The 27,645-nt window shown below is 38.4% G+C and overlaps 2 protein-coding genes across 9 annotated transcripts in view; one reads left to right on the top strand and one right to left on the bottom strand.

The window, feature by feature from the left end:
• SFPQ (splicing factor proline and glutamine rich) overlaps positions 1–15,051 on the top strand; it is a 75,953-nt gene extending 60,902 nt beyond the window's left edge. Inside the window, exon 12 of the mRNA XM_059135880.1 lies at positions 15,033–15,051. The gene's annotated coding sequence lies outside the window, so the exon portion shown is untranslated. The remainder of the gene's footprint in view (positions 1–15,032) is intronic.
• Positions 568–26,720, bottom strand: ZMYM1 (zinc finger MYM-type containing 1). 8 transcript variants are annotated; one of them, XM_059135865.1, is made up of 9 exons: positions 26,632–26,720; positions 18,676–18,852; positions 17,472–17,544; positions 17,020–17,269; positions 9,802–9,976; positions 5,920–6,073; positions 4,300–4,437; positions 4,076–4,116; positions 568–3,538 (listed from the first exon to the last, which is right to left on the bottom strand). In XM_059135865.1, the coding sequence occupies exons 2-9, from the start codon at positions 18,769–18,771 to the stop codon at positions 1,229–1,231; spliced, it is 3,237 nt and encodes a 1,078-aa protein (XP_058991848.1). In that variant the 5' UTR covers positions 18,772–18,852; positions 26,632–26,720; the 3' UTR covers positions 568–1,228. The 8 variants fall into 8 exon arrangements, with proteins under 8 accessions (XP_058991848.1, XP_058991849.1, XP_058991850.1 ...); XM_059135866.1 differs by lacking the exon at positions 26,632–26,720 and having other exon boundaries at positions 4,076–4,113; XM_059135867.1 differs by lacking the exon at positions 26,632–26,720 and having other exon boundaries at positions 17,475–17,544.
• Between the last annotated feature and the right edge of the window lie 925 nt (positions 26,721–27,645).

Below are 27,645 nucleotides of genomic sequence, written 5' to 3'. Positions count from 1 at the left end.
CAATCCCTGGACCCTGAGACCATGACCTGAACCCAAGGCAGGGGCTTAACCCACTGAGCCACCCAGGCGTCCCCCCCACCTTATTCTTAAGTGAAAATACAAAATTTCACTGGGATTTTTAACCAGACTGGCCAAGATCAAAATGTTTCAGAACACTGCTTATAAAGATTCAAGGAAACAGGCAATCCCACACATGGGTGGTAGAACTATAAATGGGCATACTTCTTATAGAAAGCAATTTGCCAGCATCTATCAAGAATAGAAATGCATAGGGGCGCCTGGGTGGCTCAGTGGGTTAAGCCGCTGCCTTCGGCTCAGGTCGTGATCTCAGGGTCCTGGGATCGGGTCCCGCATCGGGCTCTCTGCTCAGCAGGGAGCCTGCTTCCCTCTCTCTCTCTCTGCCTGCCTCTCCATCTACTTGTGATTTCTCTCTGTCAAATAAATAAATAAAATCTTTAAAAAAAAAAAAAAAAAAAAAGAATAGAAATGCATAAATCTTCTGACCTAGTATTTCTAATTAAAAATTTTATCTTACAGTAACTCACTCATGTGGAATTACATACAAGGTTATTATTTTTTAAGAAAGATTTTATTTATTTATTTGACAGAGGGCACAAGCAGGGAGAGCGGCAGGCAGAGGGAAAAAGAGAAGCAGGCTACCCCCACCCCCCACTGCTGAGCAGGAAGCCCAATGTGGGGCTTGATCCCAGTACCCTGAGTTCATGACCCGAGCCAAAGGCAGATGGTTAACTGACTGAGCCACCCAGGCTCCCCTGTACAAGGTTATTAAATGCAGCATTATTTATAATAGCAAAATACTGGAAAGAATTAAAGTGTTTATTGTTAGGGACTGCTCAAATATATTATGGTACGTTCATACAATGAAATTTTATGCAGTTATAAAAAAATCAACAAACTCTTTATGCATGGGTATAGGACAATCTCAAAAATATGTTTAGTGGACAAGTTGAAGAACAGTGTGGACTGCAGAGTACTATTCGTGAAAAATATCTCCAGGAGGATATCTGAGGAACAAACACTACAGGGAGGGGGAATGGGTACTGAAAAGGAGAAGGAGACTTTTCTCTTTTCAGTCTGTTTCTTGAATTTTGAATCAAGTGAATGTTACATGTTCTGATGAAAAAAAATCTTTTTCTTAGGAGATAAAATTTTGAAATAAAACAAACATTCCAGCAGAAATAACAAAATTCTTTTAGGTAAATTTGAACTAGCAAGTGTTAGTTTCTTTCATCTGATGGATAAACTTTTCCACAATGCCATTGAGTCTTTCAGGTTCCATCAGTTTATTTACCAGTTCCTGCTCAATAGCTATTAGGGCTAGACCGCTAAGCTTCTCTTGTCCCATGGTATGACATAAATATGTTTTAAGGCGGGGCAGTGTAGAAAATGAATTTTCAGCATTTGAAGTAACTGGCCAAGACAAAGCAGTATATAGTAATTTTGATATGCAGGGAATATTATTGTGAAGACCATGCTGGATAAACAAACAGCCAAGATTGATGAAGTTGATATGATCATAATCTATGAGAAAATTAAGCTTTGCATATTGCCGATAAAATCTAAGTTCTGGGATGATGTCTGCATCAAGTTTATAAAATTCTTGGACATGTTTGGCTGTTGTTTCATTTAATGGTTCATTCCATTTAAATAACAGTTCTGAAATTTGCTTCATTTTGCAATAATCAAACTCTGAAAAACATAGCTTTAAATTATTTAATATAGTATCCAATCCTTGGTAATAAATATTAATTTTATATTGTTCTTCTGTTGAAGTAGGAAAAAACATACTATCTGAATTGCCAAGATCTACTGTTTTCTGAATTCTTCTTCTTTTCTGAAAAGAAGGTCTTTCAACTTCAAAACCTTTACTGGTTATTTTTTGACATATTTCCTCTGCTCCATCCCAGATAGTTTTGAAATAAGCATCATTTCTTTCGGATGATAAACATTCCAAAATTGCTTCTATTTTTGAAGACAATGAAAAAATATCTATAGTTTCACTTTGAAGCTCTTTGGAAAGAATTCCTGTAACACTTAACACTCGATAAAGAAATTTCAAACAAAAGATAAATTCAAATTTGGAAACCAGTATTAACAAATCACTCAATTCATCAGCTAAACTTGTGTTTGAAGAATGGCTTGATATAACTTCCAATGTTTCAATAATCTCTGGAAGGCCCTCAATCACAGACAGTAATATATGATCATGGACTGTCCAACATGATTTTGATGTATGTTTCTTGCATGTTTTGTTTTGACTTAGCTTAAAAATGTTTTGAAACTTTGCAGACATTTCCCCAGACATATGAATAGTGTTGAACAAAGAGTTGAGAGTATTTAGAGCACTTCGGAGTTCTTTCACTTCTTTACAAAACGTAATTACTGTTAAATCCAAAAAATGTGCATAACAATGTACGTACAAAGCTCTTGGCTCTTCTTTCTTGAATTCTGCTGCAATTTTATTAAATTGTCCCCTCAAATTAGTGGTACTATCATAGGCCTGGCCACATATCTTATTTAAATCAACTCCAATTTGCTGCAGGTAAGTTTTGATAGTCCCATGTAAGTCAGTCCCAGTCATCTCTTCAATATCTATGAAACCCAAGAATCTTTCTTTAATTAAGACAGCCTTTGACATTTTTTGTGGGTATCTTACACAAATCGAAAGCTGTTTTTTAGTGGCACTATCAGCTGTTTCATCACATATTATTGAAAAAGCTGAGGAGGCATTGATTTCATTCACAATATCTTGAAGCATTTCAGTCTTTATTATTTCAATAATATCATTTTGAATTTGTGTACTATTATAGAAGTCAACTTGTAAATTTGTAAGTCGAAATACTTCTTCTCCTTTATCTTTTGCTCTGATTTCTAGCAGTTCTAAAAAATTGCCTTTATTCACAGATGAAATCGACTGATCATTTCCTCTTAATGGTAAACACTGCTTCCCAAGAAATAAAATATTTTCAATTATAAGCTTTAGGTACTTTTTATTTCCTTCAATCTGTTTTGAATGAATAGATAAATTATCATTGACAGCGTCATCAAAAAATTGGTACTCCCTCCAATACTGCAATGACTTCAAATGCATCTCACTTTTTTCATGCTTTCTGAATTTTTCTAGAGTCTTTTTCCAATTAGAAATTCCTTGCGCTGTAAAGGATTCTCCTCCACAATTAAAATTTTTTTGGCAGAACAACTGGCATGAGTAACAGAATGTCACATCCTTTTTAATATTGTTTTTCAAATGTTGGAAATTTGAACACCAAGATTTTTTAATGTTTTGTGACTTATCTTTAATTTTTTGTACTCTGGATGTAAATTTTGGGTGACACAGTCCTTCACTTATTTTCATAGATTTCATATTGTATGAAGCATCTTGGTCTGACACTTTATCTTTTTGTACTTCTACGCTGGAGTCAACCGTAGGCTGACCGGGTATTGATGAAGATGGTGAAAGGCTTGGCTGTTCAACACTACTAGTAGCAACACCACTACTTGATTCACTGGGTAAACTCTTAGAAATTTTAGGGAGAAAAAGAGAAAAGCATTTGTTTGAACAGTTTTCAAATGATTAAAAATATCATACGTATCTATTCTAACAACACAATAAAATGAATGGGTGAGTTAAAATATGAGCTCCACTAGGGGGAAACATTAACAATTATTTATAATATAAAGTTGCAATCTAGATTTAGCATTAAAGGTTCAAAGAATCTTTTGGTATGTAATTGTAATAAAAATAATTTTTATTGCTCATGTGACCTAGAATATTGAAAAGGGTAATAAAGAACCCAGAGGAAAAACTGTGACTAATAATACTTCTATTTAAATATTCTTATTAATAATTTGAAGTCAAACCCGACATTTGGGAGATTGAATATGAATACCAAAAGATGTTTCTTGCTCAACTTTTTTTGAGCTCTCAGATAAAAACAGGAATGAATATGCTCGTATATATATATACGGACACACACACACACATACACATATATGCACAAAATATGCTTAAAAAAGAAAAGACAGTGTCAAAAATATTAAGGACAAAACTTACATCTACAATGACATTTGCTGTTACTGAAGATACTGTATCTGCTAAAATAAAAGAGTATCATCAATTCAAGATCTTACGTGCTGTAAAATATATGCTATAAAATAGCATCATAAACTACAATTGCTTATTTCATATCAGACAACAAAACAACCTTAGAATATAGATAGATTCATCAAGGATGGGAAAACAGTGTGTATGTCAAGTATCCTTCCTATCAATTTTACCTTGTAAGACATCAGAGTTCATGATGGGTAGGGAAACACGAGCATCTGCCAATGACACTATATTGCTTATAACTGGAGTTGTATCTTTCTTTGGAGAAAAGGTATCCGTTGAGGCATCATGTACCATGGAAACATTTACTGAAAAAAAATAAAAAGATTTCTCAAAAAACAAGCAGAATCAATCAATCAGAAAGCACTGTTTAAAACAGATGTTTCGACAAACAATGCAAAAATCTAATAGCCTGGGGCACCTGGGTGGCTCAGTGGGTTAAGTGTCTGCCTTCAGCTCAGTCACGATCCTGCGGTTCTGGGACTGACCCCACATCTGGCTCCCTACTTGGTGGGGAGCCTGCTTCTCCCTCTCCCTCTGCTGCTCCCCCTATTTGTACACACCCTTTCTTGGTCCAGTAAGTAAATAAACAAAATCTTAAAATCTAATAGCTTTAGGTATTGCTGGATATTGGGAGTATGGCTTAAGGATGGCCGGGTTCTTTAGGAAAACACATTAATAACCTTAGACTGGTAACTTATATTTTCCATTTTTTAACCTATTTTACCTTTGCATACAAGTTCTCAGAAATTACCCACAAAGAAAGAGATTCCTTTAGAATTTCCCAATGGGGGGGGGAATAAGAATTTCCCAATGGGTATCATTTTTCATCATTTAAAAAAAGATGTTATTTTTTTTAAAGCAATCTCTATACCCAACATGGGTCTCAAACTCATAACCCCAAGACTGAGAGTTGCTCACTCTACAACTGAGCCAGCCAGGCGCCCTAATGGGTATCATTTCTAACTCCTTCAAGATGCATAACCCTCAACAAGAATGGAGCTAGACTGGTGTCTAGGCTAGTATTGCAAAGATTTCTATAATGAGCCAGTTTACATGATGTACAAGCCCATGGCTTCATTTACTTTAAATAAATAGGACCAATGGTCATATATGAGGCTCTTTGATGGAATATAAAGTTGGCCTTGGGTTACTTGTGCTTTTCTATTAGTGAACTTCCAAGTATTTTCAACTAGTTCTATTTCCTATAAAAATGTGGCTAGTAACCTTGTTTTTACAAACCAGGGCTAAGTACAAAATTCTGTATTTTAACACAAAAATCTTTACAAATAAATATTAAATCTTTGGTTGTGAAGTAGGCTTCCTTTTATATAAACTACTGGAGGGGCGCCTGGGTGGCTCCGTCGTTAAGCATCTGCCTTTGGCTCAGGTCATGATCCCAGGGTCCTGGGATCAGGTTCTCTGCTTGGTGGGAAGCCTGCTTCTCTCTCTCCCACTCTCCCTGCGGTGTTCCCTTCTCTTGCTGTGTCTGTCATATAAATAAATCTTAAAATAAATAAAATAAATCTTAAAAACAAAACACTACTGGAAAACTTTTTTAAAAAATATAGGCTCCTTGCCCAATGTGGGGGTTGAACTCATGACCCTGAGATTAAGAGTTACATGCTCATGCCAGCCAGGCACGCCTGGAAAACATTTTTTTGCAATGAATTTTGCATTGTTTTGACTCTTAAGTCAGTTTAATTTCAAGATGAATCAAGGTTATAAAGGAAAGCAGTAATATTCTTCAACATTTTCTAAACCTCTGATAACTGCTAAATAAGTATTACCTGTAGATGATTCCATCTTAGTTTTATTGTAAGCAGAGAAACAATTAATAGAACAAAAAATGTCTGTCTTCCCCAAGTCACTGGTGGTCTCAATCATTTCATCTGAGGGCTTCAATGATTTGCAAGGAACAGATGTAAGTGTTTTGGTTGGTTTCTGTTTAGAGATTAAAGTAATATTCATATTCCTGGTATATGACATATATTAGTAACAAACAAAAATATACTCATCATTACTGCTCTTAGTTATAATATGACAAGTGATGATAATAAAGCCACATTTTTATACTTTCTTAAAAACCAGAAAAAAATAATGAGGGGCGCCTGGGTGGTTCAGTTGGTTGAGCAGCTGCCTTTGGCTCAGATCATGATCCTGGACTTCCGGGATCGAGTCCCACATCGGGCTCCCAGCTTCTTGGGGAGTCTGCTTCTCCCTCTGACCTTCTCCTCTCTCATGCTCTCTCTCACTCATTCTCTCTCAAATAAATAAATAAATAAATCTTTAAAAAAAAAAAAAAAATGAGCACTGGGTATTATAGGCAACTGATGAATCACTAAACTCCACCCTTAAACTAATAATACCCTAATATGTTAACTTGAATTAAAAAGAAGAGAAAAAAAGGCACTACAGATCACAGTGACAAAAATGAAAGAAACAGAGTCAATAAATCACTATTTGTGTTATTTATCAGATTTTAGTAGCCGCAGTAACATATATGCAAGCAATGAAGAAAGAAGTCACAGAATATGTTCATCGCTCCAGGCAATCAAAGCCAATTGGATAAATAAACTAAAGTCTTAAAATCATATCTCATTCCTCAATTCCACTTTGAATATTAACTCAGGAAAGCCTTCCATTGGTACCGAGAAGGAGCCAGAAAACAGCTGTGGGAATCGCTGTTTTTCTAGGCTAACCTCATGGTAAAAATTACAAGCATATTGTAAGAAAGTAGCATATAAGCAGTAAAATACATAGAATATACTGCATTCAGGGGGCGCCTGGGTTGCTCAGTGGGTTAAAGCTTCTACCTTGGGCTCAGGTCATGATCCTGGAGTGCTGGGATAAAGACCCACATCGGAGCTCAGTGGGGAGCCTGCTTCCTCCTCTCTCTCTCTGCCTAACCTCTCTGCCTACTTGTGATCTCTGTCAAATAAGTAAATAAAATCTTAAAAAAAAAAAATTCTTTCAGTTTGGGCGCCTGGGTGGCTCAGTGGGTTGGGCCGCTGCCTTCGGCTCAGGTCATGATCTCAGAGTCCTGGGATCGAGTCCCGCATCGGGCTCTCTGCTCGGCGGAGAGCCTGCTTCCCTCTCTCTCTCTGCCTGCCTCTCTATCTACTTGTGATTTCTCTCTGTCAAATAAATAAATAAAATCTTTAAAAAAAAAAAAATTCTTTCAGTTTAAAAAAAAAAGAATATAGTGCATTCAGGAAACAGTAAGTGTTCAAAGGTAAATGATAAATGATATAAACTGTGAGACATACCATCTATTGTTTCTACTGAAAACAGGAACCATCATTCCTGGACTTAAGACAATGTTGAACAAAAACTGCTTTTGGGGGCATAAGTATAAGGACAAATGAAAATATCTTATGCAGGGGCTACTGGGTGGCTCAGTCTGTTAAGTGTCTGCCTTCAGCTCAGGTCATGATCCCAAGATTCTAGGATTGAGTCCCACATCAGGGTCCCTGCTTAGCAGGAAGTTGGCTTCTCCCTCTGTTGTGCCCCCATTCTTTCTCAAATAAATAAATGCTCAAAAAAAAAAAATACAGATTTTCTTCTGTGAAAAACAGGGTATCGGCAAAGGAACAATGAAACAAAAAACAGAGCATAACTCTGAAAATTCTTTTATACTTTACTAGTATGACTTTTTATATATTTTGAAAAGCCCTGGGGGTTTGGGGGCTCAGCCGGTTAAACATCTGCCTTCGGCTCAGGTCATGATCCCAGAGTCGTGGGATCGAGTCCCACATGAGGATCCCTGCTCAGTGGACAGTCTGCTTCTCCCTCTGCCCTTTCCCCTCCACTCATGCTGTCTCTCACTTTCTCTAATAAATAAAATCTTAAAAAAAAAAAAGGATGTGGCTTACAAATGACCTATTTGAGTTGTTCAGACTTGATGAGAATCCTATCTCTAACTGCATGATTTTAAGGAAGAATTTATGGAGTAGAAATGGGTCTCAAAGCATCATCTGAACAAGTAAGACAACTTCAACCCTACCTCATGAAAGGGGTTCAGACCATTAACTGCATTAATCTCATTTATTTTATTTTAAAGATTTTATTTATTTTTCAGAGAGAGCACAAAGCAGGGGGAGTGGCAGGTAGAAAGGGAGAAGCAGATTCCCTTCTGAGCAGGGAGCCTGATGTGGGCCTCAATCCCAGGTTTCTGGGATCATGACCTGAGCTGAAGGCAGATGCTCAACTGACTGAGCCACCCAAGTATCCCTGCATTAATCTCATTTAGTCCACCAAAGCAGGACCCAGCTTCTCTGCTCTCAGAACCTCCCACACCCCAGGCTGTCCTACCAGAAATAGGGAATTATTTCTCATTTAGAAAAGCATGTGACATTCTGGGTTCATTTTAACCTTGCTTAGGTATAAGAAAACATAGAATTAAAAACACTTTGTGGTTGAATCTTACTGATCAGTAGGCCATTATTTCTACTACATATATACATTTTTAGATTTATTTATTTATTTGACAGAGACACACACACACACACACTCAGTGAGAAGAGGGAGCACAAGCAGGGTGAGCAGGAGAGGGAGAAGCAGGCCTCCAGCAGAGCAGGAAGCCCGATGGGGGGCTTGGTCCTAGGACTCTGGGATCATGACCTGAGCTGAAGGCAGATGCTTAAGGACTGAGCCACCCAGGAGCCCCCCTGCTATCTTTATTTGCAGTTTATAAACAACCTTTTATGTGCTTGGCTTTTCTTGAAGGCCAGATCATCCTGAGATTCTTGAGGAAAATCTCTATATAGCATTTATCATAAATCGTTATGTAAGAGAAACTGTCAAGAGTCTTTTATTTAATCTTCTTCACTACCCTATCAACTGAAACTATTCCCAATGGTACTAAAATCTGATCCCCACATTTTCCTAAAGTGGGACCATCCACAAGTGAACTAATGAAGAGACTCAGTCTTGGATGTTTCATTTGAGTCCCATGTAGTCAAATTCAAATGGAGTGGTTCTTTTTTTTTTTTTAAAGATTTTTATTTATTTGACAGAGAGACAGAGAGGAAACACAAGCAGGGTGAGTGGGAGAGGGAGAAGCAGGCCTCCCGCTGAGTAGGAGGCTAGATCCCAGAACCCTAGGATCATGAGCTGAGCTGAAGGCCATCTAACGACTGAGCCACTCAGGTGCCTCAAATGGAGTGGTTCTTACTTCATGCAACATATATTTCTATCTGCTTATATGCTAGAATACTCGGAATGATTTTTTTCACTATTTTATTTACTTATTTGAGAAAGTGAGTCTGTGACTGAGTTGGGTGGGCAAGGGAGAAGGACAAGCAACTCTGCTCTGAGCAGAGTGGGATACATGTGGGGCTTGATCTCATGACATGAGATGAAATCAAGAGTCAGATGTTGAACTGACTGAGCCACCCAGGCACTCCACTCTTTGAACTATTAGAGTAATGGGACTGAAGCATATGAAATGGGCTAGAAACAGTTTAACAGGAAGCCCCACAGTTCTCAAGACAGACTGTGATGAGGTTGTTGGAGTGAAACTGAAAACAGGCATTACTACAAAGACAGTGTTTCACATACTGGTATTTTACTTCATATTGAATCTAGGATTTAAAAAAGTTCAGTAAAAACTCTAATATTTAAGCAAAATAATCAGAATCCCTAAAAGTTTAAAAAAAAATGTAACTTACAACAGTAGTCTTCTGACACATGCTGCACTTGATTAAAACGCTATTAGTGCATATTGTAACAAATGCTTTTCTTTTTTCTTCATATGATGAAAGACAAGATTGGCTGCAAAAATTCTTGCTAGAGGTATTATCTTCTAGCTGGACACTGATCACATCCTTTAAATTTAAGATGTCTCTAAAAAGAAAAACAAGGGTACCATTAAACACTTTTATAAGTTAAAGCACTCCCTCAAGTAACCCTCTCCCATTTCATCCACCTTTAGACTGTGCAACAGCACTGACATCAGCCTTGAAATAAGAAAACCTGAATTTGGCATTTAGTTCCAGGACTTACATTACATAATGATGGGTGAATACTCATACTCCCATGTTGATTCCCTCATCTATAAAGTAGGGGTTATAAAACACAACTGATAGCAGTTTTGAGGATTACCTAGTTTATATTAGTTAGTGCTAGTGATAACAGAATGATGATGAGAAATCACATATTCATACCTGACCAACTCTGTAATCTGCAAGACAGAGGATATCATAATATGGTCTGAAAAACTCCAGGGATCCTCCAGATACTTTTAGAGGGGTCCGCCAAAACAAAATTATTTTGTTAAAATATTATTTGTCCAAAAAGCCTTTCTCCTTATGTTAACTTTTTTAAAAAAAATATTTTATTTATTTATTTGTCAGAGAGAGAGAGGGAGAGCGAGCGAGCACAGGCAGACAGAATGGCAGGCAGAGGCAGAGGGAGAAGCAGGCTCCCTGCTGAGCAAGGAGCCTGATGTGGGACTCGATCCCAGGACGCTGGGATCATGACCTAAGCCGGAAGGCAGCTGCTTAACCAACTGAGCCACCTAGGCATCCCATCCTTATGTTAACATTTGAACTGATAGTGCAAAATCAACCCCGGGTTGCTGCAATTCCACTCCTAGATATGTACCCCAAAGAACTGAAATAAGTACTCAAAAAAGTGTAAATACACTATTTCATATAGCTAACACATAGGGGCCCTGGGCTGGCTCAGTTGGTAAAGCACGTAACTCTTGATCTCAGGGTTTGAGTTCAAGACCTACACTGAGCCTGGAGCTTACTTAAAAATGAAAAAGAAAAAGAAAAACAAAAACAGCTAAAAGATGGAAAACAGCCCAAATTTTCACCAATGAGTGAACGGATAAACAAACTGTGCCATATCCATACAATGGAATATTACTTAGCTACAAAAAAAGGAATGAAGTGCTGCTCTATATATTATAATACGTATAAACCTCAGACAAACCTTGAAAACATTATGCTAAAAGATGGACACAAAAGGTTGTATGCTGTAGGATTCCATTAATATGAAATATCCAGAATAGATAAATCCATAAATAGAATGCAGATTGGTGGTTACCAGGGGCTAGAGAGAGAGGAGACCTCTGGGGAGAAATTGCCTACTGGATACACTGGAGTAACAGAAATGTTCTGAACTAGACACGGTCAGTGTACTACTACTGATGTGGCTTTTTGTTATGTGAATTTCACCTCAATACATTGGAAGAAAAAAAAATGATGCTGGGTCAAACGCCAGAGCCTTAGCACAAATTAAGGCAGTTGAACCAAAATGTCCTAGTATGTGTTACTCAATGCCACACATTTGCTGTAAAAATCATTTACTTTATTAAACTTCATCCTTGACCACCTTTTTTTAGTATTCTGTGTGATATGGGACACAAGCATTAAGAACTTCTCTTGCACACTAAAGTATGATGGTTGTCTCAATGTAAATCTCACATGGGAATGTTAAGAGTTACAACCTGAGGTAGCTACTTTTTTTCACAGAAAACATTTTTACTTGAAAGAACAAACTATTATCCAGAGTGGGTAGCTGGCAAATATTTTCTCAAAAATTGAAGTAACATTGTTACTTCAAGATAAACAACTGGCAGTATTCATTGCCAATGATAAAAGTCGAGCTTTTGTTGAAAACCAGAATTTAGGAATATTTGCCATCTCCAACTTGATTGCTTCCCAATAGTTAAGCTTTCCTGGTAAGATTAGTGGTGATTTTCTGGTGTGTGTTTATTTTAACAGATGTGATTTTTAAAATATTGTATAAAAGAAATATGCCAACAGGGGCACCTGGTGGCTCAATTAGTTGAGTGTCTGCCTTCAGCTCAGGTGATTATCCCAGGGTTCTGCGATCAAGCCCTGTATCAGGCTCTCTGCTCAGCGAGGAGCCTGCTTCTTCCTCTGCTCATGTTCATGCGCTACCTCTCTCTTGGGTCTCTCTCTTCTCTAATAAAATCGTAAAAAAAAAAAAAAGAAAAAGAAAAAAGAAATATGCGAACGTTTGGAAGATCTACCTAACTCAGTGAACCAGTATTTTCCAAATTATGATAGCATGTAACAAAAATCACTCTTTCATGGGTTAAAAAAAACCATTCAAAATAGAAAAGACTGATGTATTTTAACCTAACAGTACAAAAAAACTCATGGTTTCAATGTTCACGTTGTAACTAACCTTTAAGTACTACCTGTTTTCTGGTGGAGTATCAAAGAGCACCCACAAAATCTAAATAGCTATTGAAAAACACTCTTCCCTTTTCCAAATACATATTTGTAGTACTAGATTTTTTTCACACTTCAGTCAAAACAACATGTTCCAATAAACTGAACACAGAGGCAGATGTGAAAACCCAGTCAGACACTGAAGTGGTTTGCAAAACTGGTAAAATAATGCTTAATGTATATGGCTATTTTTCATTAAAAGTATTTGTTAATAAGCACTGAGTTACTATTTTTTTTTTTTAAAGATTTTATTTATTTGACAGAAATCACAAGTAGGCAGAGAGGCAGGCAGAGAGAGAGGAGGAAGCAGGCTTCTTGCTGAGCTGAGAGCCCAATGTGGGGCTCAATCCCAGGACCCCGGGATCATGACCTGAGCTGAAGGCAGAGGCTTTAACCCACTAAGCCACCCAGGCATCCCTGAGTTATTATTTTTAAATTAGCTTAAAAATTTCTCAGTTTTAATTTCTAACATAGTATATATTGGTAGTTAGAACCTACTACATCAACTAAAGCTCGCTGGCTCTTCAAAAATTTTTGAGTGTACAGGGGTCCAGAGACTAGAAATGTTTGAGAACTGCCATGTCTGGCTACTTAGAACCCTCAGAACATCAATCTTTCAGGTTAACAGTTTTTCAGATGAAATATTCCTAAAATCAACACTATTTTAACATTTCAACACTTATAATTTTCAGTGTATGATGATTTTCCTCCTTCTTAAATAGACGATACCAAAGCTAACAGGTTCATTTCATTATCATGAATCAATTGTTTACTGGTTTAAAATATAGGTCTAAAGACAGTATCTGAATTGTGCTATCCTTGTACTTCATTTGACAACAATTTTTCTAGGATTCACTGTGTACCAGCTAGTGTTTAGGCACGGGGAATATAAAAAGGAGTATGATCTGGTTCCTAATCTCAAGAGGTTCATAGTCCAGGGGTGCCTGGGTGGCTCAGTCAGTTAGGTCTTCCTTTGGCTTAGGTCATGATCCTGGGGTCCTGGGATTAAGCCCTGCATCCAGCTCCCTGCTTGGCAGAGAGCCTGCTTCTCCCTCTCCCTCCGCCCTTCCCCTGCTCCTTCTCCCTCTCAAATAAATGAAGAAAATCTTAAATGAAAAAAGAAAAGGTTCATAGTCTAACTGGGACAGTATCAATTCTTTCCTTAAAAACATTAATTTTATGGGGGCGCCTGGGTGGCTCAGTGGGTTAAGCCTCTGCCGTTGGCTCAGGTCATGGTCTCAGGGTCCTGGGATCGAGTCCCGCATCGGGCTCTCTGCTCAGTGGGGAGCCTGCTTCCTCCTCTCTGCCCACCTGTGATCTCTGTCTGTCACATAAATAAATAAAATCTTTTAAAAAACAAACAAACATTAATTTTATGATTAATGCTGTGGGAATTATGAACACTACTAAAACACAAGTCATGGAACAATGACTCTGAGTGGGTGGTGGAGTTAGTGAGAGGAGAGGAAAAATGGTGCGGCAACAGACAAGAGGTAAAGATATTTCAGGAAGAGCTTTAAAACAGAAAAAAATTAGCAGATGGAAAGGGAGATAGAAGAAATTGCATCAGCAGAAGCATGGAAGTCTGAAAATACTTACTAATATTTACTGCTACCAGTATACTAGATTCCTGGTTTCTAATCTATGGAGTCATTACAAATAAAAAACTAAAAAATGAATTTTCTTAATAGTGCCTAAAATTAGCTTAAACAAACTCTAAGCACAGGACTGAACTTTCCTACATGTAAGTGTTACACAGTCTTAGTGCACCAGGATATTCTGAACTCTGTTGATAGCCATCAGAATCTCTGGTTGGTTTCAACTAGGATACTAAAGTGCAGAAATGACACTTCTTAAATACATTGCTCTCAAAAGAGGTCTTATCTTTCCAACATGATTTAAAATGCCATTCCAAAGATAACTTTTATTTGGTTAATGAAACAGAATAAATACTGCATTAACTGAAAACAGATTTTAAATCATTGTTATGAAAGAAACTTCAATGCTGATAATTAGCTAAAATCCTGAGAACTATGGCAGCATCTGGGTGGCTCAGTTGCTGGGCGTCTGCCTTCAGCTTGGGTATGATCCCAGGATCCTGGGATTGAGCCCCGAGTTGGCTTCCCTCCTCGGTGGGAGGCCTGCTTCTCTCTCTCCTACTCCCCCTGCTTGTGTTCCCTCTCTTGTTGTGTCTCTGTCAAATAAGTAAATAAAATCTTTAAAAAAAAAAAAAAAAAAATCTTGGGGCACCTGGGTGGCTCAGTGGGTTAAGCCTCTGCCTTTGGCTCAGGTCATGATCCCAAGGTCCTGGGATTGGGCCCTGCATCGGGCTCTCCACTCAGTGAAGAGCCTGCTTCCCCACTCTCTCTCTGCCTACTTGTGATCTCTATCTGTCAAATAAATAAATAAAAATCTTAAAATAAAAAAATCTTGAGAACTATGTATTAATACAAGATGCTAATAAATATGGGAGAAAAAATTTTTCTAAAAAAGCAGCACAGGTTACTTTGAACAATGATGGCCTCTCCCAGCCTAAGCATTACTACCAACTTTCTACCGACCTATACAGTAGTATTTTGTATCCAAAAAATTTGTATTCCAAAGAAGTAAAACCTTTTTCATTATTTTTGCTCATATTGGATTTCTCCATCTTAGAAAATGACTTACACACTATATCTTTCCTGTTTCAGCCTTTTCAATCTGTCTGGGAGATCTGCTGAAGATGGATAATGGGTAAACTCCAAACACAGTAACATGATACCTTAACTTCTCAGGACCTCAGTTTCCTGAAAACCAAAAGAAAATGTTTGGACTGGATGATCTCTAAGGTCCCTTCCAGTTTTATGATTCTGCAGAGAAAGAAAGCAGACTGAAGAGAGTGCCTTATAGCCCTTAGCAAAAAGGAAAAAAGACATAGTATTGAAGGGTTGAAAAAACACAAGAGAAAGGTTGTTTCAGGGAGTAAGACTCAAAGCAACGGATAATACCCAACGCAGCAGCCAAACAAAGAGCTGAAGCAACCAATAAAAAGGATTTGTGAGTTTGTTAATAACAGTGATAATTAACATTTATTGAGGTCTTATTATATGCCAGTATTGTTCTGATCACTTGAATCTATTATTTAATGCTCATAATTCTTAGGTGCATTTAATAAAACAAATGGGAATACTAAGAAGTTCTCAATGTTTGACTTTAGCATATAGATGTATCATCTGGGAACAAATGCAATCTGATTTGGTAGGCCTGGGTAAGGCCTGAGATTCTGTGTTTTTATTTAATAAGCTCCCAAATGATATTGATATAGCTCCTATTAGTTGCACAATATAAACGTAAATGGAGGAAGCAAGATTTAAATTATGGCAATCTGATTCCAAAATAAATATGAAAGGAATTTATTATATTTACAAACAAAACCAGTGGCTTATGTGTTTTTTGTTCTGAAACAAAAATATTTAAAATTCATTAGCATTTAATGAGTACTTAACAAACCAGAATTATACTACAATAGGAATCTCAAAGCACACTGATACTTTATACATCTCAGGGTAGAGTTCGAAGTTTTTGTGTGTGTGTGTGTGTTTTTTAAAGATTTTATTCATTTGAGAGCCAGAGAGCAGGAATGGGGTGGTGGAAGCAGAGGGAGAAGATCAAGCAGGCTCCCTGTGGAGCAGGCAGCCTGATGCAGGGCTCGATCCCAGGATCCCTAGGCTCGATCCCAGGATCCCTAGATCATTACCTGAGTGGAAGGCAGACGCTTAACAACTGAGCCACCCAGGCACCCCTCAAAGTCTTGGAGATTTTCCACTAATTCATTATAAAGTTATTACTACTTCCTATATAATAATATATATATCCCTGTCAAATAAATAAGTCAAATAAATACACACACACACACACACACACACACACACACAGTTAGCAATACAAACCCCAACAGTAGCTCACTGATATCTTGAAAAAATTACATCCATCCCTGTTTACCTATGACTATTCAATTTTGCAAAAGAATCAAATAACTTCATTTACCATTACGAGAAACATGATTTTATAATGTTATACCCTGGCTACTTTATAACTTGGAAGATCCAAATTATTCTATGATTAATGTGATAGTGGTTTGCACCCTATACTGTTAAATGATAAAATAAAATGAGTATATAATAATCCCATTTATAGAGAATTTCAAATGAAAAGAGTAGGAAAGTCAGTTTCAGTAGTCACATTATATTTAAAGCTGAAGAGAAACAAGTCCTTATGTTTTAATTTCCATAAATCTCTCAACAAAAAAAGTATGTCAGAAGAATCTAACAGAGGAACTGAAAGCAGAAGCAGCTTCCTTTCACTAACCCAAGGTGATACTTCTTCAGAAAAAATGAAAACAGCGGCATCTGGGTAGCTCAGATGATTAAGCATCTGCCTTTGGTTCTGGTTATGATCCCAGGATCCTGGGATCAAGCCCCACATCCGGCTCCCTGCGCGGCGGGGAGCCTGCTTCTCCTTCTCCCTCTGCTGTTCCCCCTGCTTGTGCTCTCTCGCTCTCTCTGTCAAATAACTAAAATCTTAAAAGAAAAAAAAAAAGTTAAGAAAAGAAAAAATGAAAATGTAGACAGTTACAACTAAGACTCTGATCAAAATCTATGTAGGGAAGTAAAAGGGACATAATTTAGAATTATATACTTTGAGCAGTTTGAACAAGTTCTCCTGGGAAGAGCTGGTGAATTGGCAGATGAAATGTATTCAGTGATGCACAGCGTGGAGCAGAAAAGCTGAGTAGACCCTTTCCTCTGATAAGCAGTTTGCCCCTTCTGAAGAATTTTTTTACAACCACAACAGGAAACCTGAATAGCTGTGGTTGAAACTGAAGGAAGCATTTTATTCATGCCAGATGATGTCAGGGAAAGCTGAATGCCTGCAGTCAACTGTGGAGCTATAAACACAAAACAGGAAGGAAAAAAATTAGTATTTATGTAAAATTAAGTATGCATTCTTTTATTTTTCTTTTAAAGGTTACTTCTGGACTTGAAACCTCAAAGAAACAATGCACTATTCAACGACATTCTAAAAAAGCAGAATAAACTGGCTATTACATTGTTTAGGATAAATATGATTAATTTAAGTAATTCTATTACCACTGTCTGAAAATGTAGTGTTTATTTTCAGTTCATTCTCCTGAGTTTTAGGCTGCTGGGCTTGACAATACTCCTTTAAAAAAAAAGAAAGAAAATAATGACTTCAATGTGCATAAAACAACTAGTTATTCTATAGAAAATAATAATAAATTATGTTTAAAGTTTGTGCAGTGAATTGTGTAACTGAACTGAACCACAGGTGAGCACTCCCCTTTTGGTGACCTTTGGCTGACACATTATATTCTATACATTATATATATTATATTCTATCATATCTAGATGTGACTTTAGTAATTTTTGTTCACATAGTCTTTCCGTAAGCTACCACAAATAGAGGAGACACTCTCAATAGTGACACCTATTTTACCTCCTTAGTTCTATTCAGTAACAGCTAACAGTCTTCATAAAGACCTTAAACACAAAAGTTGTTGGAGAGGGCTGAATGAGTCTTAGGACTTTTCAGAGCAGCAGGCACTCTAAACATGATCTATGTGTTTCAATGTTCATAGATTTGAAGAAGCAACCAATACTTCCTAGATGGACAACATTCCCCAGTGTCACCAACTCAATGGGAGTCATATCCTTACTTAATACTGATTTACTTTAGGCTATTTCTAAACAGAATACCAGAAATAAATTAAAAGTTGAATTTACTTTTTGTTTCCTTAGAAATTTCAGCTAGTTCATATATAAACATTTTAAGGAAATGTGGCATTACATACAGAACATTAACAGCTTGAGTCAGTCTATCATTTACAGGTTCTTTAGCATATAGTACATCTAAAGAAGTTTATGAATAAACATGGAACTTATTTGGGCAAAATAATTACAAAGAAAAAAATTCTAAGAATTCATAATGTACTAAGTAGAGTCAGGACCATAATAACATTTAATTAGTTATTCATATTGTTTCAAGTTAAGAAAAATGAAAACAAAATATGTTAACCTTGTCTAGGCCCATAATATCCTAAGCAATCCTTTTATTAATCCAAAACCCAATTCCAAAACATCCATTTTTTGCTCAGATCATATTCTTCCATATAGTTGTGATGGCACTTCATGCCATATACCCTGCATTATTTGACCAGCTGCTTAGGGGAAGATAAAGATTGTGGGTTTTCAACCACCTAAACCAGCATCTGCATAACTGAAATGCATACTTAAATGCTGCTCTACAAAAAAGAAAATAAAGTAGGATATTTACCTGAGCATTTTCAGGTTCTGTCTTAATTTCATCTAGCTGTCCCAGTTGTGGTGTCCCTGCTTTGTCACATTTACCATCTATCGGTGATTCTTTCATCTTGGTGTTTGATGTAAAGGAATCCTCCTGTTCCAAACTAATGAATTTCTTCTTGGGGAATAGTATCTAGGTTCCTAAAACCTGAATTGATGGGAGAATCTGATTTTAAAATTAGTCCTTTTAAAAATGGTAACTTCTGAAAGCAGAAAGGGTCTTTAGACAGCTTGGACGGCTCAAGGTTCCTTCACAGTGCAACACTGGCTTTTTCCCCTTCATCCATTACTCCCCAACATAGCTTTGTTATATAATTCTTTGGTAGACCTATCTATACGCTTTCTTCTGGGACTAGTTTTCTGCACCTCTATTCTCCCAGGCCTGCCTAGAGCATAAGCTCACCAAACACACAAGTTTACTTTTAACTTAAATAGTCTTAGAAAACAGTCTTCTATCCAAGATTAATCCAAATACCTGTGCTCACTACCTCTCCTCTGCCACTGCCCTCTTACAGAGCCAATTACTATTTATATGCTCTTCAACTCCTCTTTCCTTCCTTATTGGTTCTTCACATATAAACACTCAAATACATTCAAGGATCCAACTTTTATACTAAGCTACTGCCTTCTCTCTGGCCACTCCCTTCCCTCACCCTTGAACCTCTGTTTCCTTGAATCCTATGATTCCAAGGCCTATTTCTCCTCTTATCTCTTTGCCAGTCTTCTTCTCAAACATTTATTTCACCTGCTTCTAAAATACTTGTGTTCTGAGGTGCCTGGATGGCTTAGTTAGTTCTTAGTTAAGCATCTTCCTTCAGCTCAGGTCATGATCCTGGGGTCCTGGGATAGAGCTCTGACTCAGGCTCTCTGTTCTACTTCTCCCCGACCCCCAGCTTACGCTCTCTCTCAAATAAATAAGTCTTTAAAAAAATAAAAATATTTGTGTTCCTCCAAAGCATAATTCCAAAGGACTCTTTCTCACTTGTTCCTTGGGCATAACCTTGGATTCAACCATTATTTATAGGCTGATTTCCCCCTATATTTCTGAGCTCCAGCCCATATACCTAATTGCTTACTAAATATCTCCACTCGGATGCTCCACAGGTCCCTCAAATTCAAGAGACTTAAAACTATATTCTTATAAAATCCCAAAGCCTGCTTTACACGTTTCCTTTCTTGGTAAAATCAACTATCCTATATACCCAATCTCCCAAACCAAAAAATTAGGGGTAATCCTAAGTTCCTCTTCCCTTAAAGTTCCCACATCTAATCACCAAAGCGGGTCAATCTAAACCTTCTAAATATGTTTTGAATCTATTTTCCATTATACCTCATGCCTGCTCCTCCTCCCCCATTAATGGATTCCTTTTTTGGTAACTAGATAAGATAGTTAAAATCCAAAAATCAAAATAAAGAAGATTGCTGCACATTCAGGCTTAAAAAATAATTCCATTTTATAGTTTTTAGGAACTAAAAGTGACTTTTTTTTTTTTTTTTAAAGATTTTTATTTATTTGAGAGAGAGCCTGTGTGCACACAAGCAGGTGGGAGGAACAGAGGTAGAGGGAGAAATAGCCCTCCTGCTGAGCAGGGAGCTGAGCTAAGCTGGGCTTGATCCCAGGACCCTGAGACCTAAGTCAAAGGCAGACGCTTAACCATCTGAGCCACCCAGGTGTCTCCTTCAACAGCCTTTTGATTGCTCAGCCCCAATGTCCCTATTTCCAGAGCAAATTGGTTCTATCTTCTTTTCTCTCATCTTTGGTCCTTTCCCCACTTTTCTGGTAGCTTTTACTGAAAGTCCCTATTCTAGAGCAGAAAACTGAATGAGTAAGGCCTGTGAAGTGCAATAAAAGCTCTATGGCCTCTGCCCAGCCCATGTGAACATTACACATACCCAGCAAAGCAAAACTCACAGGAAATTAACTACTAGACTGTGATTCACCTGAAAGAAAATACACAAGTCTAAAAATCAATAAAACAAAGCATCTATGAGCTTTTGCATCTTGGAGTCCCTTCAAATATGTCAGTTATCACACCAATAGGCAAATAATGGAAAACACCTTGAAAGTGTAATTAATTAATCTAAAATAGGTTTCTGAAGCAGGGAAAACAGTAAATAACTTTTCTTTAGCTATCAGAAAAAACAAAAAGAGCAAAAAAATACATGAAATACAAATTCAGTACTTCTTTTTCCAACAAGATGCACATTAGAGTAAAATAAGCCTTAGAAACCTCTTTTTTTTTTAATTTTTTAATTTTTTTTTTTAATTTTTGGGGCGCCTGGGTGGCTCAGTGGGTTAAAGCCTCTGCCTTCAGCTCGGGTCATGATCCCAGGGTCCTGGGATCGAGCCCCACGTCGGGCTCTCTGCTCAGCAGGTAGCCTGCTTCCCCCTCTCTCTGTCTCTGCCTGCCTCTCTGCCTACTTGTGGCCTCTGTCTGTCAAATAAATTAAAAAATATATATTTTTTTATTTTTAAAGATTTTTTTTATTTGACAGAGATCACAAGTAGGCAGAGATGCAGGCAGAGAGAGAGAGGGAGGAGGAAGCAGGCTCCCCACTGAGCAGAGAGCCGATGTGGGACTCGATCCCAGGACCCTGAAACCATGACCTGAGTTGAAGGCAGAGGCTTAACCCACTGAGCCACCCAGATCCTCCCCACCTTTTTTTTTTTAAGATTTTATTTTGGGTGTGCCTGGTTGGCTCAGTTGGAGAAGCACGAGTTGGGCCTGAACTCATGACCCTAAGATCAAGAGTTGAATGCTCCTCCAACTGAGCCAGATAGGTGCTCTTTAACCTTCTTTAATATAGTCTACCACTAGTCTTACCTGGGGATAAACCATGTATGTCGCAGAGTAGTAACAGTCCTAGGATAAATGTGGCACATGTTCCTGCTAGTTAATATCACTTGGTAATAACCAATTAAAACATTTTAATTTAAACCAAAGAGGATTATATCATGAAGCAGAAAACCAAATTCACATTTTTAAAAAAGATTTATTTATTTGACAGAGAGAGAGCACAAGCAGGGCAGAGGGAGAGGGAGAAGCAGGCTCTCTGCTCAGTTGGTTAAGTGTCTGTCTCAGGCTCAGGTCATGATCTCAGGGTCCTCAGATTGAGTACACTGTTCAGCGGGGAGCCTGCTTTTCCTCTACCTACTGTGGCTACTGCTTAAGCTCTCAATGTCTCTCTCTGACAAATAAAGTCTTAAAAAAAAAAAAAAAGACTAATAACTCTAGGGGTGCCTTGTTGGCTCAGTCCAGTTGCCAGAGCACAAAATACCTGATCTCAGGGGTCATAAGTTCAAGCCCTATATTGGGTGTACAGATAACTTAAAAAAAAAAAGAGAAGAGATGATAAATCCAGGCACAACAGATAAATTAGCAGGCTTTACCCCTGAACACACCTGACAGGACAGAGTAGAGGAAAAAGGCCAAGCAGAAAACAGCAGCACACTGAGCTAAGGAAATGGGAGTTCTGGTGGCCAAAGCATGAAGGACAGGAACAAAGGTTCCACAAAGCAGAACCAAGGAGAAACAAGCCTCCTAATTTGCATACAAATATCCTCCTCCACCTCCAATTACTAGCTGACGTCCAAATGTACATCTACAGAGTATGACACTAAAAAATCTATCAGAAAACAGCAGGTTGAGTCTAAAGAAATGATTTTAGTAGCTTTGCAGAGCTAATAACAAAGTTGAAATTTAAGTCCAGCAAAGGTAGAGGGGATTTGGTAAAGGTCTGGACTTGCAGTTGAGACTCTAGGGGACCACTCCCTAGAAGAAAGGGCAAACCAAAATAAATCAGCCCTAAAAAGGGGTAACACTAATCCTCAAAAGGATCAATATAATCTGTTGCGGGGGGGAATATATATATATATAGTCGGTTAGAAATATCTGACTGCCTACAGGAAAACAGCTCTCCCTGGAGGAAGTGCACCTAGAGTCTTTAAATTTTTTCATCCATAATACAATAAAAATTTATGGGTACATCTCAACAAAAAACCCCAAATAAGACTGACTGAAAACCAATGAAAAGAAAAGAGAGAAAAGAAAAAAGATAAAAGAACAGACCTATAGGAAACGCATATTGGTATTATCAGGCTAGGACATTTGAGAAAATAGAGAAAAAGATGGAGAAGTTTAGGAGAGTCCTGGAATAATTAAAAAAAAAAAAGTCATGGAAATTTGAGAATTGTAAAATAAAATTCAGAAATTATAAATAAATACATTTTATATCAATAGTATAAAGTAGTTCAGATTGATACATAAAAGGATAAAAATATTTATAAGGTAAGTAATATGCGGAACAAGGCTAAAAGGTGTAACACAGATGTAAATAGAGTCTCAGAATAAGAGAAAACAGACGATACAACAGAAGCAATATTTGAAGAACTGTTGGCTAGACAACTTCCCCAAAATGAAGAAAAATATCAAACCACACAAATTCAAGAAGTTCTATGCGTAACAAATAAGGTAAATATAAAAGGGAAACACAACTACCCACATCATAATCACACTCATGAAAACTAAAGTTAAAAAAAAAAAATCTTAAAAGCAGTTGAAGAAAAAAGACTTTACAGGAGAACTAAAATTAGAAAAAAGACTGTTCTCTTCTCAGAAACAATGATGGCCAGAAGTCAATGGAGTATCTTTAAGGAGCTGGAGGGAGGGGTGTGGACCCCTACTTAAAATTCTCTAGTCAGTAAAAATATCCTTCAGATATAAAGGTGAAGGGGTCCCTGGGTGTCTCAGTCTGTTAAGGGTCTGCTTCCGGCTCAGGTCATGATCCAGGGTCCTGCAATGAGCCCCACATCTGGCTCCCTGCTCCGCGGAGAGTCTGCTTCTCCTTCTCCCTCTGCCTGCCACTCTACCTACTTGTGCTCTGTCAAATAAATAAATAAAATCTAAAAAAAAAAAAAAAAAAAAAAGTGAAATCAGGGGATTTTCAGATAAATGAAAATGAGAATTTATCACAAACAAACCTATACTGTAGAAATGCTAAAGAATATTCTTTAACTTAAAGTGAAATACTCAATGGGAATCTGGTATAAAAACTGGAAAGGGAGAAGTAAATAAACTGCTTTTATTTGTAGAGAGCATGATGGTGTACATAAAAAATCCTAAGGAATATCTTCTCCCCACCCAGTAAAATAATCGAATAAGTGAACTTAGAAGGATCACAGGATAATACAACATCAACATTTAATAACTTCATCTCACCACTTCACCATTGTTCTAGAGGTTCTAGTCAGGTTAATAATGCAAGAAAAGAAAAGAAATCTTGAAAAAGAAGAAATAAAACTGTTATTATTTATAGATGATATGTTGCAAACATTTAAAATCCAAAAGGATCTCCAAGTAATTACTGCAATTATTAAGTGAATTTAGGAAGGTCAATATTTTTAAAGATTTTATTTATTTGACAGAGAGAGATCACAAGTAGGCAGAGAGAGGGGGGGAAGCAGGCTCCCCGCCAAGCAGAGAACCCAATGCAGGGCTTGATCCCAGGATCCTGGGATCATGACCTGAGCCAAAGGCAGAGGCTTTAACCAACTGAGCCACCCAGGCACCTTTATTTTTATTTTTTAAGAAGATTTTATTTCTGGGGCGCCTGGGTGGCTCAGTGGGTTAAGCCCCTGCTTTCAGCTCCGGTCGTGGTCTCAAGCCCCTCATAGGGCTCTCTGCTCAGCAGGCAGCCTTCTTCCCCCTCTCACTCTGCCTGCCTCTCTGCCTACCTGTGATCTCTCTCTGTGTCAAATAAATAAAATCTAAAAAAAACCTTTTTTTAAAAAGGAAGATTTTATTTCTTCATTTGTCAGAGAGAGAGAGATTGAGCAAATGAGTGCACAAGCAGGGAGAGCAGCAGACAGTGAAGCAAGCTCCCCACCGAGCAGGGAGTGGGATGTGGGACTTGATCCCAGGATCCCGGGATCATGACCCAAGCCCTGCCGTAGGCAGAGGCACTTAGCCAACTGAACTACACAGGTGTCCCCCAAAATAAAAAACTTTATAACAACGATTTCTAAAGCATCACAAAGCATCAAATATATGAAGACATCTCATGAAATATGTCCAGATCTCTACACTAAAAACAAAACAGTGCTGACAGAAATCAAGGAAGATATAAATAACACAGCATGCTCTTTGACTGAATACTGTTAAATGAGTTTTCCCCAAAACTGAGCTACAGATCAAAATCTCAGTTTTTGCCGAATTTGCAAAGTGATTCTAATGTATATGGAACGTATACAAAATCTAGAATAGCTAAAACAACCTCAAAAAAGAAAGTTGGAGGACTTTCTATAAAGCTACAGTAAATAGTATAATGTGGTAATGGTTACAAGAAAAATAAAGGGACCAATGTGTCCACAAGCTGATATACTCTTTTTACGTCTTTGCATTACAGCCACTTCCTCATTACACTTTGCAAAAATACGTTTTATACCACTTGTGTTCTGCAAGCTCTCTTACTGGTTTGACAGAAAGATTGGAGGCACAAGGCTAAGTGCTTTTCAAACCAAATTAAAACCTCCACGCTTAATTCTATAGGCAGTGGGGAGCCACTACTTATGAAGCGCCTACATACTACAATTAGAGGGATAATTAGGATTCCCAACACTCTGTAATACTCTGCTAGCACAGGATCATTGTAACAATATAAACATATGCAAGGCAAAAAGCAGAAATGAGGGAAGAGAAAATGTTCACAGTCTTCTAGAAGATAAAATCTGAGCTGGGTTTTAAAGGGCCTACAAAGCAATGATGAAAGGATATTCCAGAATGGAGAGAGAGCATGCTTACCCTTGTAAATCACTAGCTTTTGCGGTTCAGCAAACGTGTTTTTTAATTTACTTTAAAAACAATAAAATCACGAGATAAACAGTTAACTGTGTCATATACCAAATGTTAATTATTCTGGAGACGTCCAAAGCATTAATTTGTGCTATAGTAACACTGACTTTCAGAAAACCGCTTTTCCTGCCACCCAGGTGAATGCAGTTCAATTCTCTATACCCGTGTCACTGATGAGGAAGGTTACAGCTTTTCACCTATCCTTTCTGGATTCCGACCTGTATATGTTCACTCACCCGGAGGCAAATTCTCTACTTTGGCAAGGGCATCTACTCCCTGAACGCTGCTGCCTCAGCCCAAGAGTTACATGGCAAACTACTGAGTCCTGACACTGCCAGGGCTAACTGTAATTCAGGTCTTGTTATAAATGTTAAAGGCTTCTCGTCTTGTGTATTTGCCATGAAGAACACTAGTTACCGTCAGGTGTTACGGGTGGTTCAGCTCTTACTGAAACCGCACCTGAGGAAGCTGGAAGGTACCGTTTGCAAACACTAGTCCGTGCAAACCAAGATACTAACAATCCTGGGCACTAAAGCAATACACTGAAATAAAGCGATAAACGAATCCCAATTCAAGTCAATCCCAATTTCAAGTCCGAATTTATCGAGTCAAACTTTTGTACTATTTAATCTTCTAGCTGAGATTCCGTGTACACATCTAACTGGAAAAGGACCTCCATGATTTTTTTAAGTTGTTTGTGAAAACAGTACTGCTTAATGAAGGAGAACTACACGTATGACCAGGTGAATGTTTTAAAAAGAGGCCGCGGATAAAGACCAAAGGCTGGAACTCCCAGTAACGGCGCAGGGGCAGCCGGCGGCAAGAAACGCTGGAAACGCGGGGCACGGATCCCCCGACTCTGCGCACACGGTTAAAGGAGACGGCAACCACGCAATCCTGGGGCCTGACCCCGAGCTTCCGACCCTCACAGGGCAGAATCCGCCCTCAGGGACCCATCTTTAGGACCCCGGCCCGACTAGACGCTTCATCCTCCCTCCGAAAGGCGAAACTTTCTGCCCCTTTCCGGTAAGGCACAGGAATGAATACCGACACTACGGCCGCTTAAGGGGGCTTACTAATTTCTCTCAGAGACGCTGGCCACACGAGGATTCTCAAAGGAACTTCGACGCCAAACGGTCACGCAGGCCCCGCCCCTTTCCCGCCGTGCTCTGCGGCCGAGCATGCGCATTGCAGTGCAGCGCCACTGGCCGGGGGGGGGGGGTGAGCAGGAGGAGAGACCCGCGTTCCATTAGCTATAGAGGGCGGGGGCGAGCTCATGGTGCTGCCCAGCGTCTGATCTTTGAAGTCATCTTGGTTGGCCCCAAATTTGGACCCTTGAAGGCTAGGGCAACGTCGGGATGGACTCAGAGTTCAGGCGGGGTCGTTGAATTTACTGGATTCCATGGGACTATTGGCAATTTATGTAAATCCCAATTTCTTCATCCCCCCCTTTCTTTCTTTTTTTTTTTTTTTTAAGATTTTATTTATTTGACAGAGTGAGAACAGGACAGCAAGAGGGAACACAAGCAGGGGGAGTGGGAGAAGGAGAAGCAGCTTTCTTTTTTTTTTTTTTTTTTTTTTTTTTTTTTTTTTTTAAAGATTTTATTTATTTATTTGACAGAGAGAAATTACAAGTAAGCAGAGAGGCAGGCAGAGAGAGGAGGAAGCAGGCTCCCTGCTGAGCAGAGAGCCCGATGCGGGACTCGATCCCAGGACCCCGAGATCACGACCCGAGCCGAAGGCAGCGGCTTAACCCACTGAGCCACCCAGGCGCCCCGAGAAGCAGCTTTCTTGTTGAACAGAGCCCAACGCCGGGCTCCATCCCAGCACCCTGGGATCATGACCTGAGCTGAAGGCAGACGCTTAAGGACTGGGCCACCCAGGCACCCCAATTTCTTCATCCTTGAAACAGGATTTATTAGAGCGCCTTTGCCATAGACATGTGAAGATTGGAAAGGCAATGCTGGTTAAGTTCCAGGTACACAGTAAATTCCCAGTAAAAGGAATTTTCTGCAGTGATATTGAGCGAGTTCAGGTCTTTTCTATTTTGGGGCACTTTTTTTTTTTTTTAAATCCCAAAAGAGTGTGCA

The sequence above is a fragment of the Mustela lutreola genome, chromosome 10, assembly GCF_030435805.1.
Source record: "Mustela lutreola isolate mMusLut2 chromosome 10, mMusLut2.pri, whole genome shotgun sequence".
Classification (NCBI taxonomy): Eukaryota; Metazoa; Chordata; class Mammalia; order Carnivora; family Mustelidae; genus Mustela; species Mustela lutreola.
This window is presented reverse-complemented; position numbering and strand designations above follow the sequence as displayed.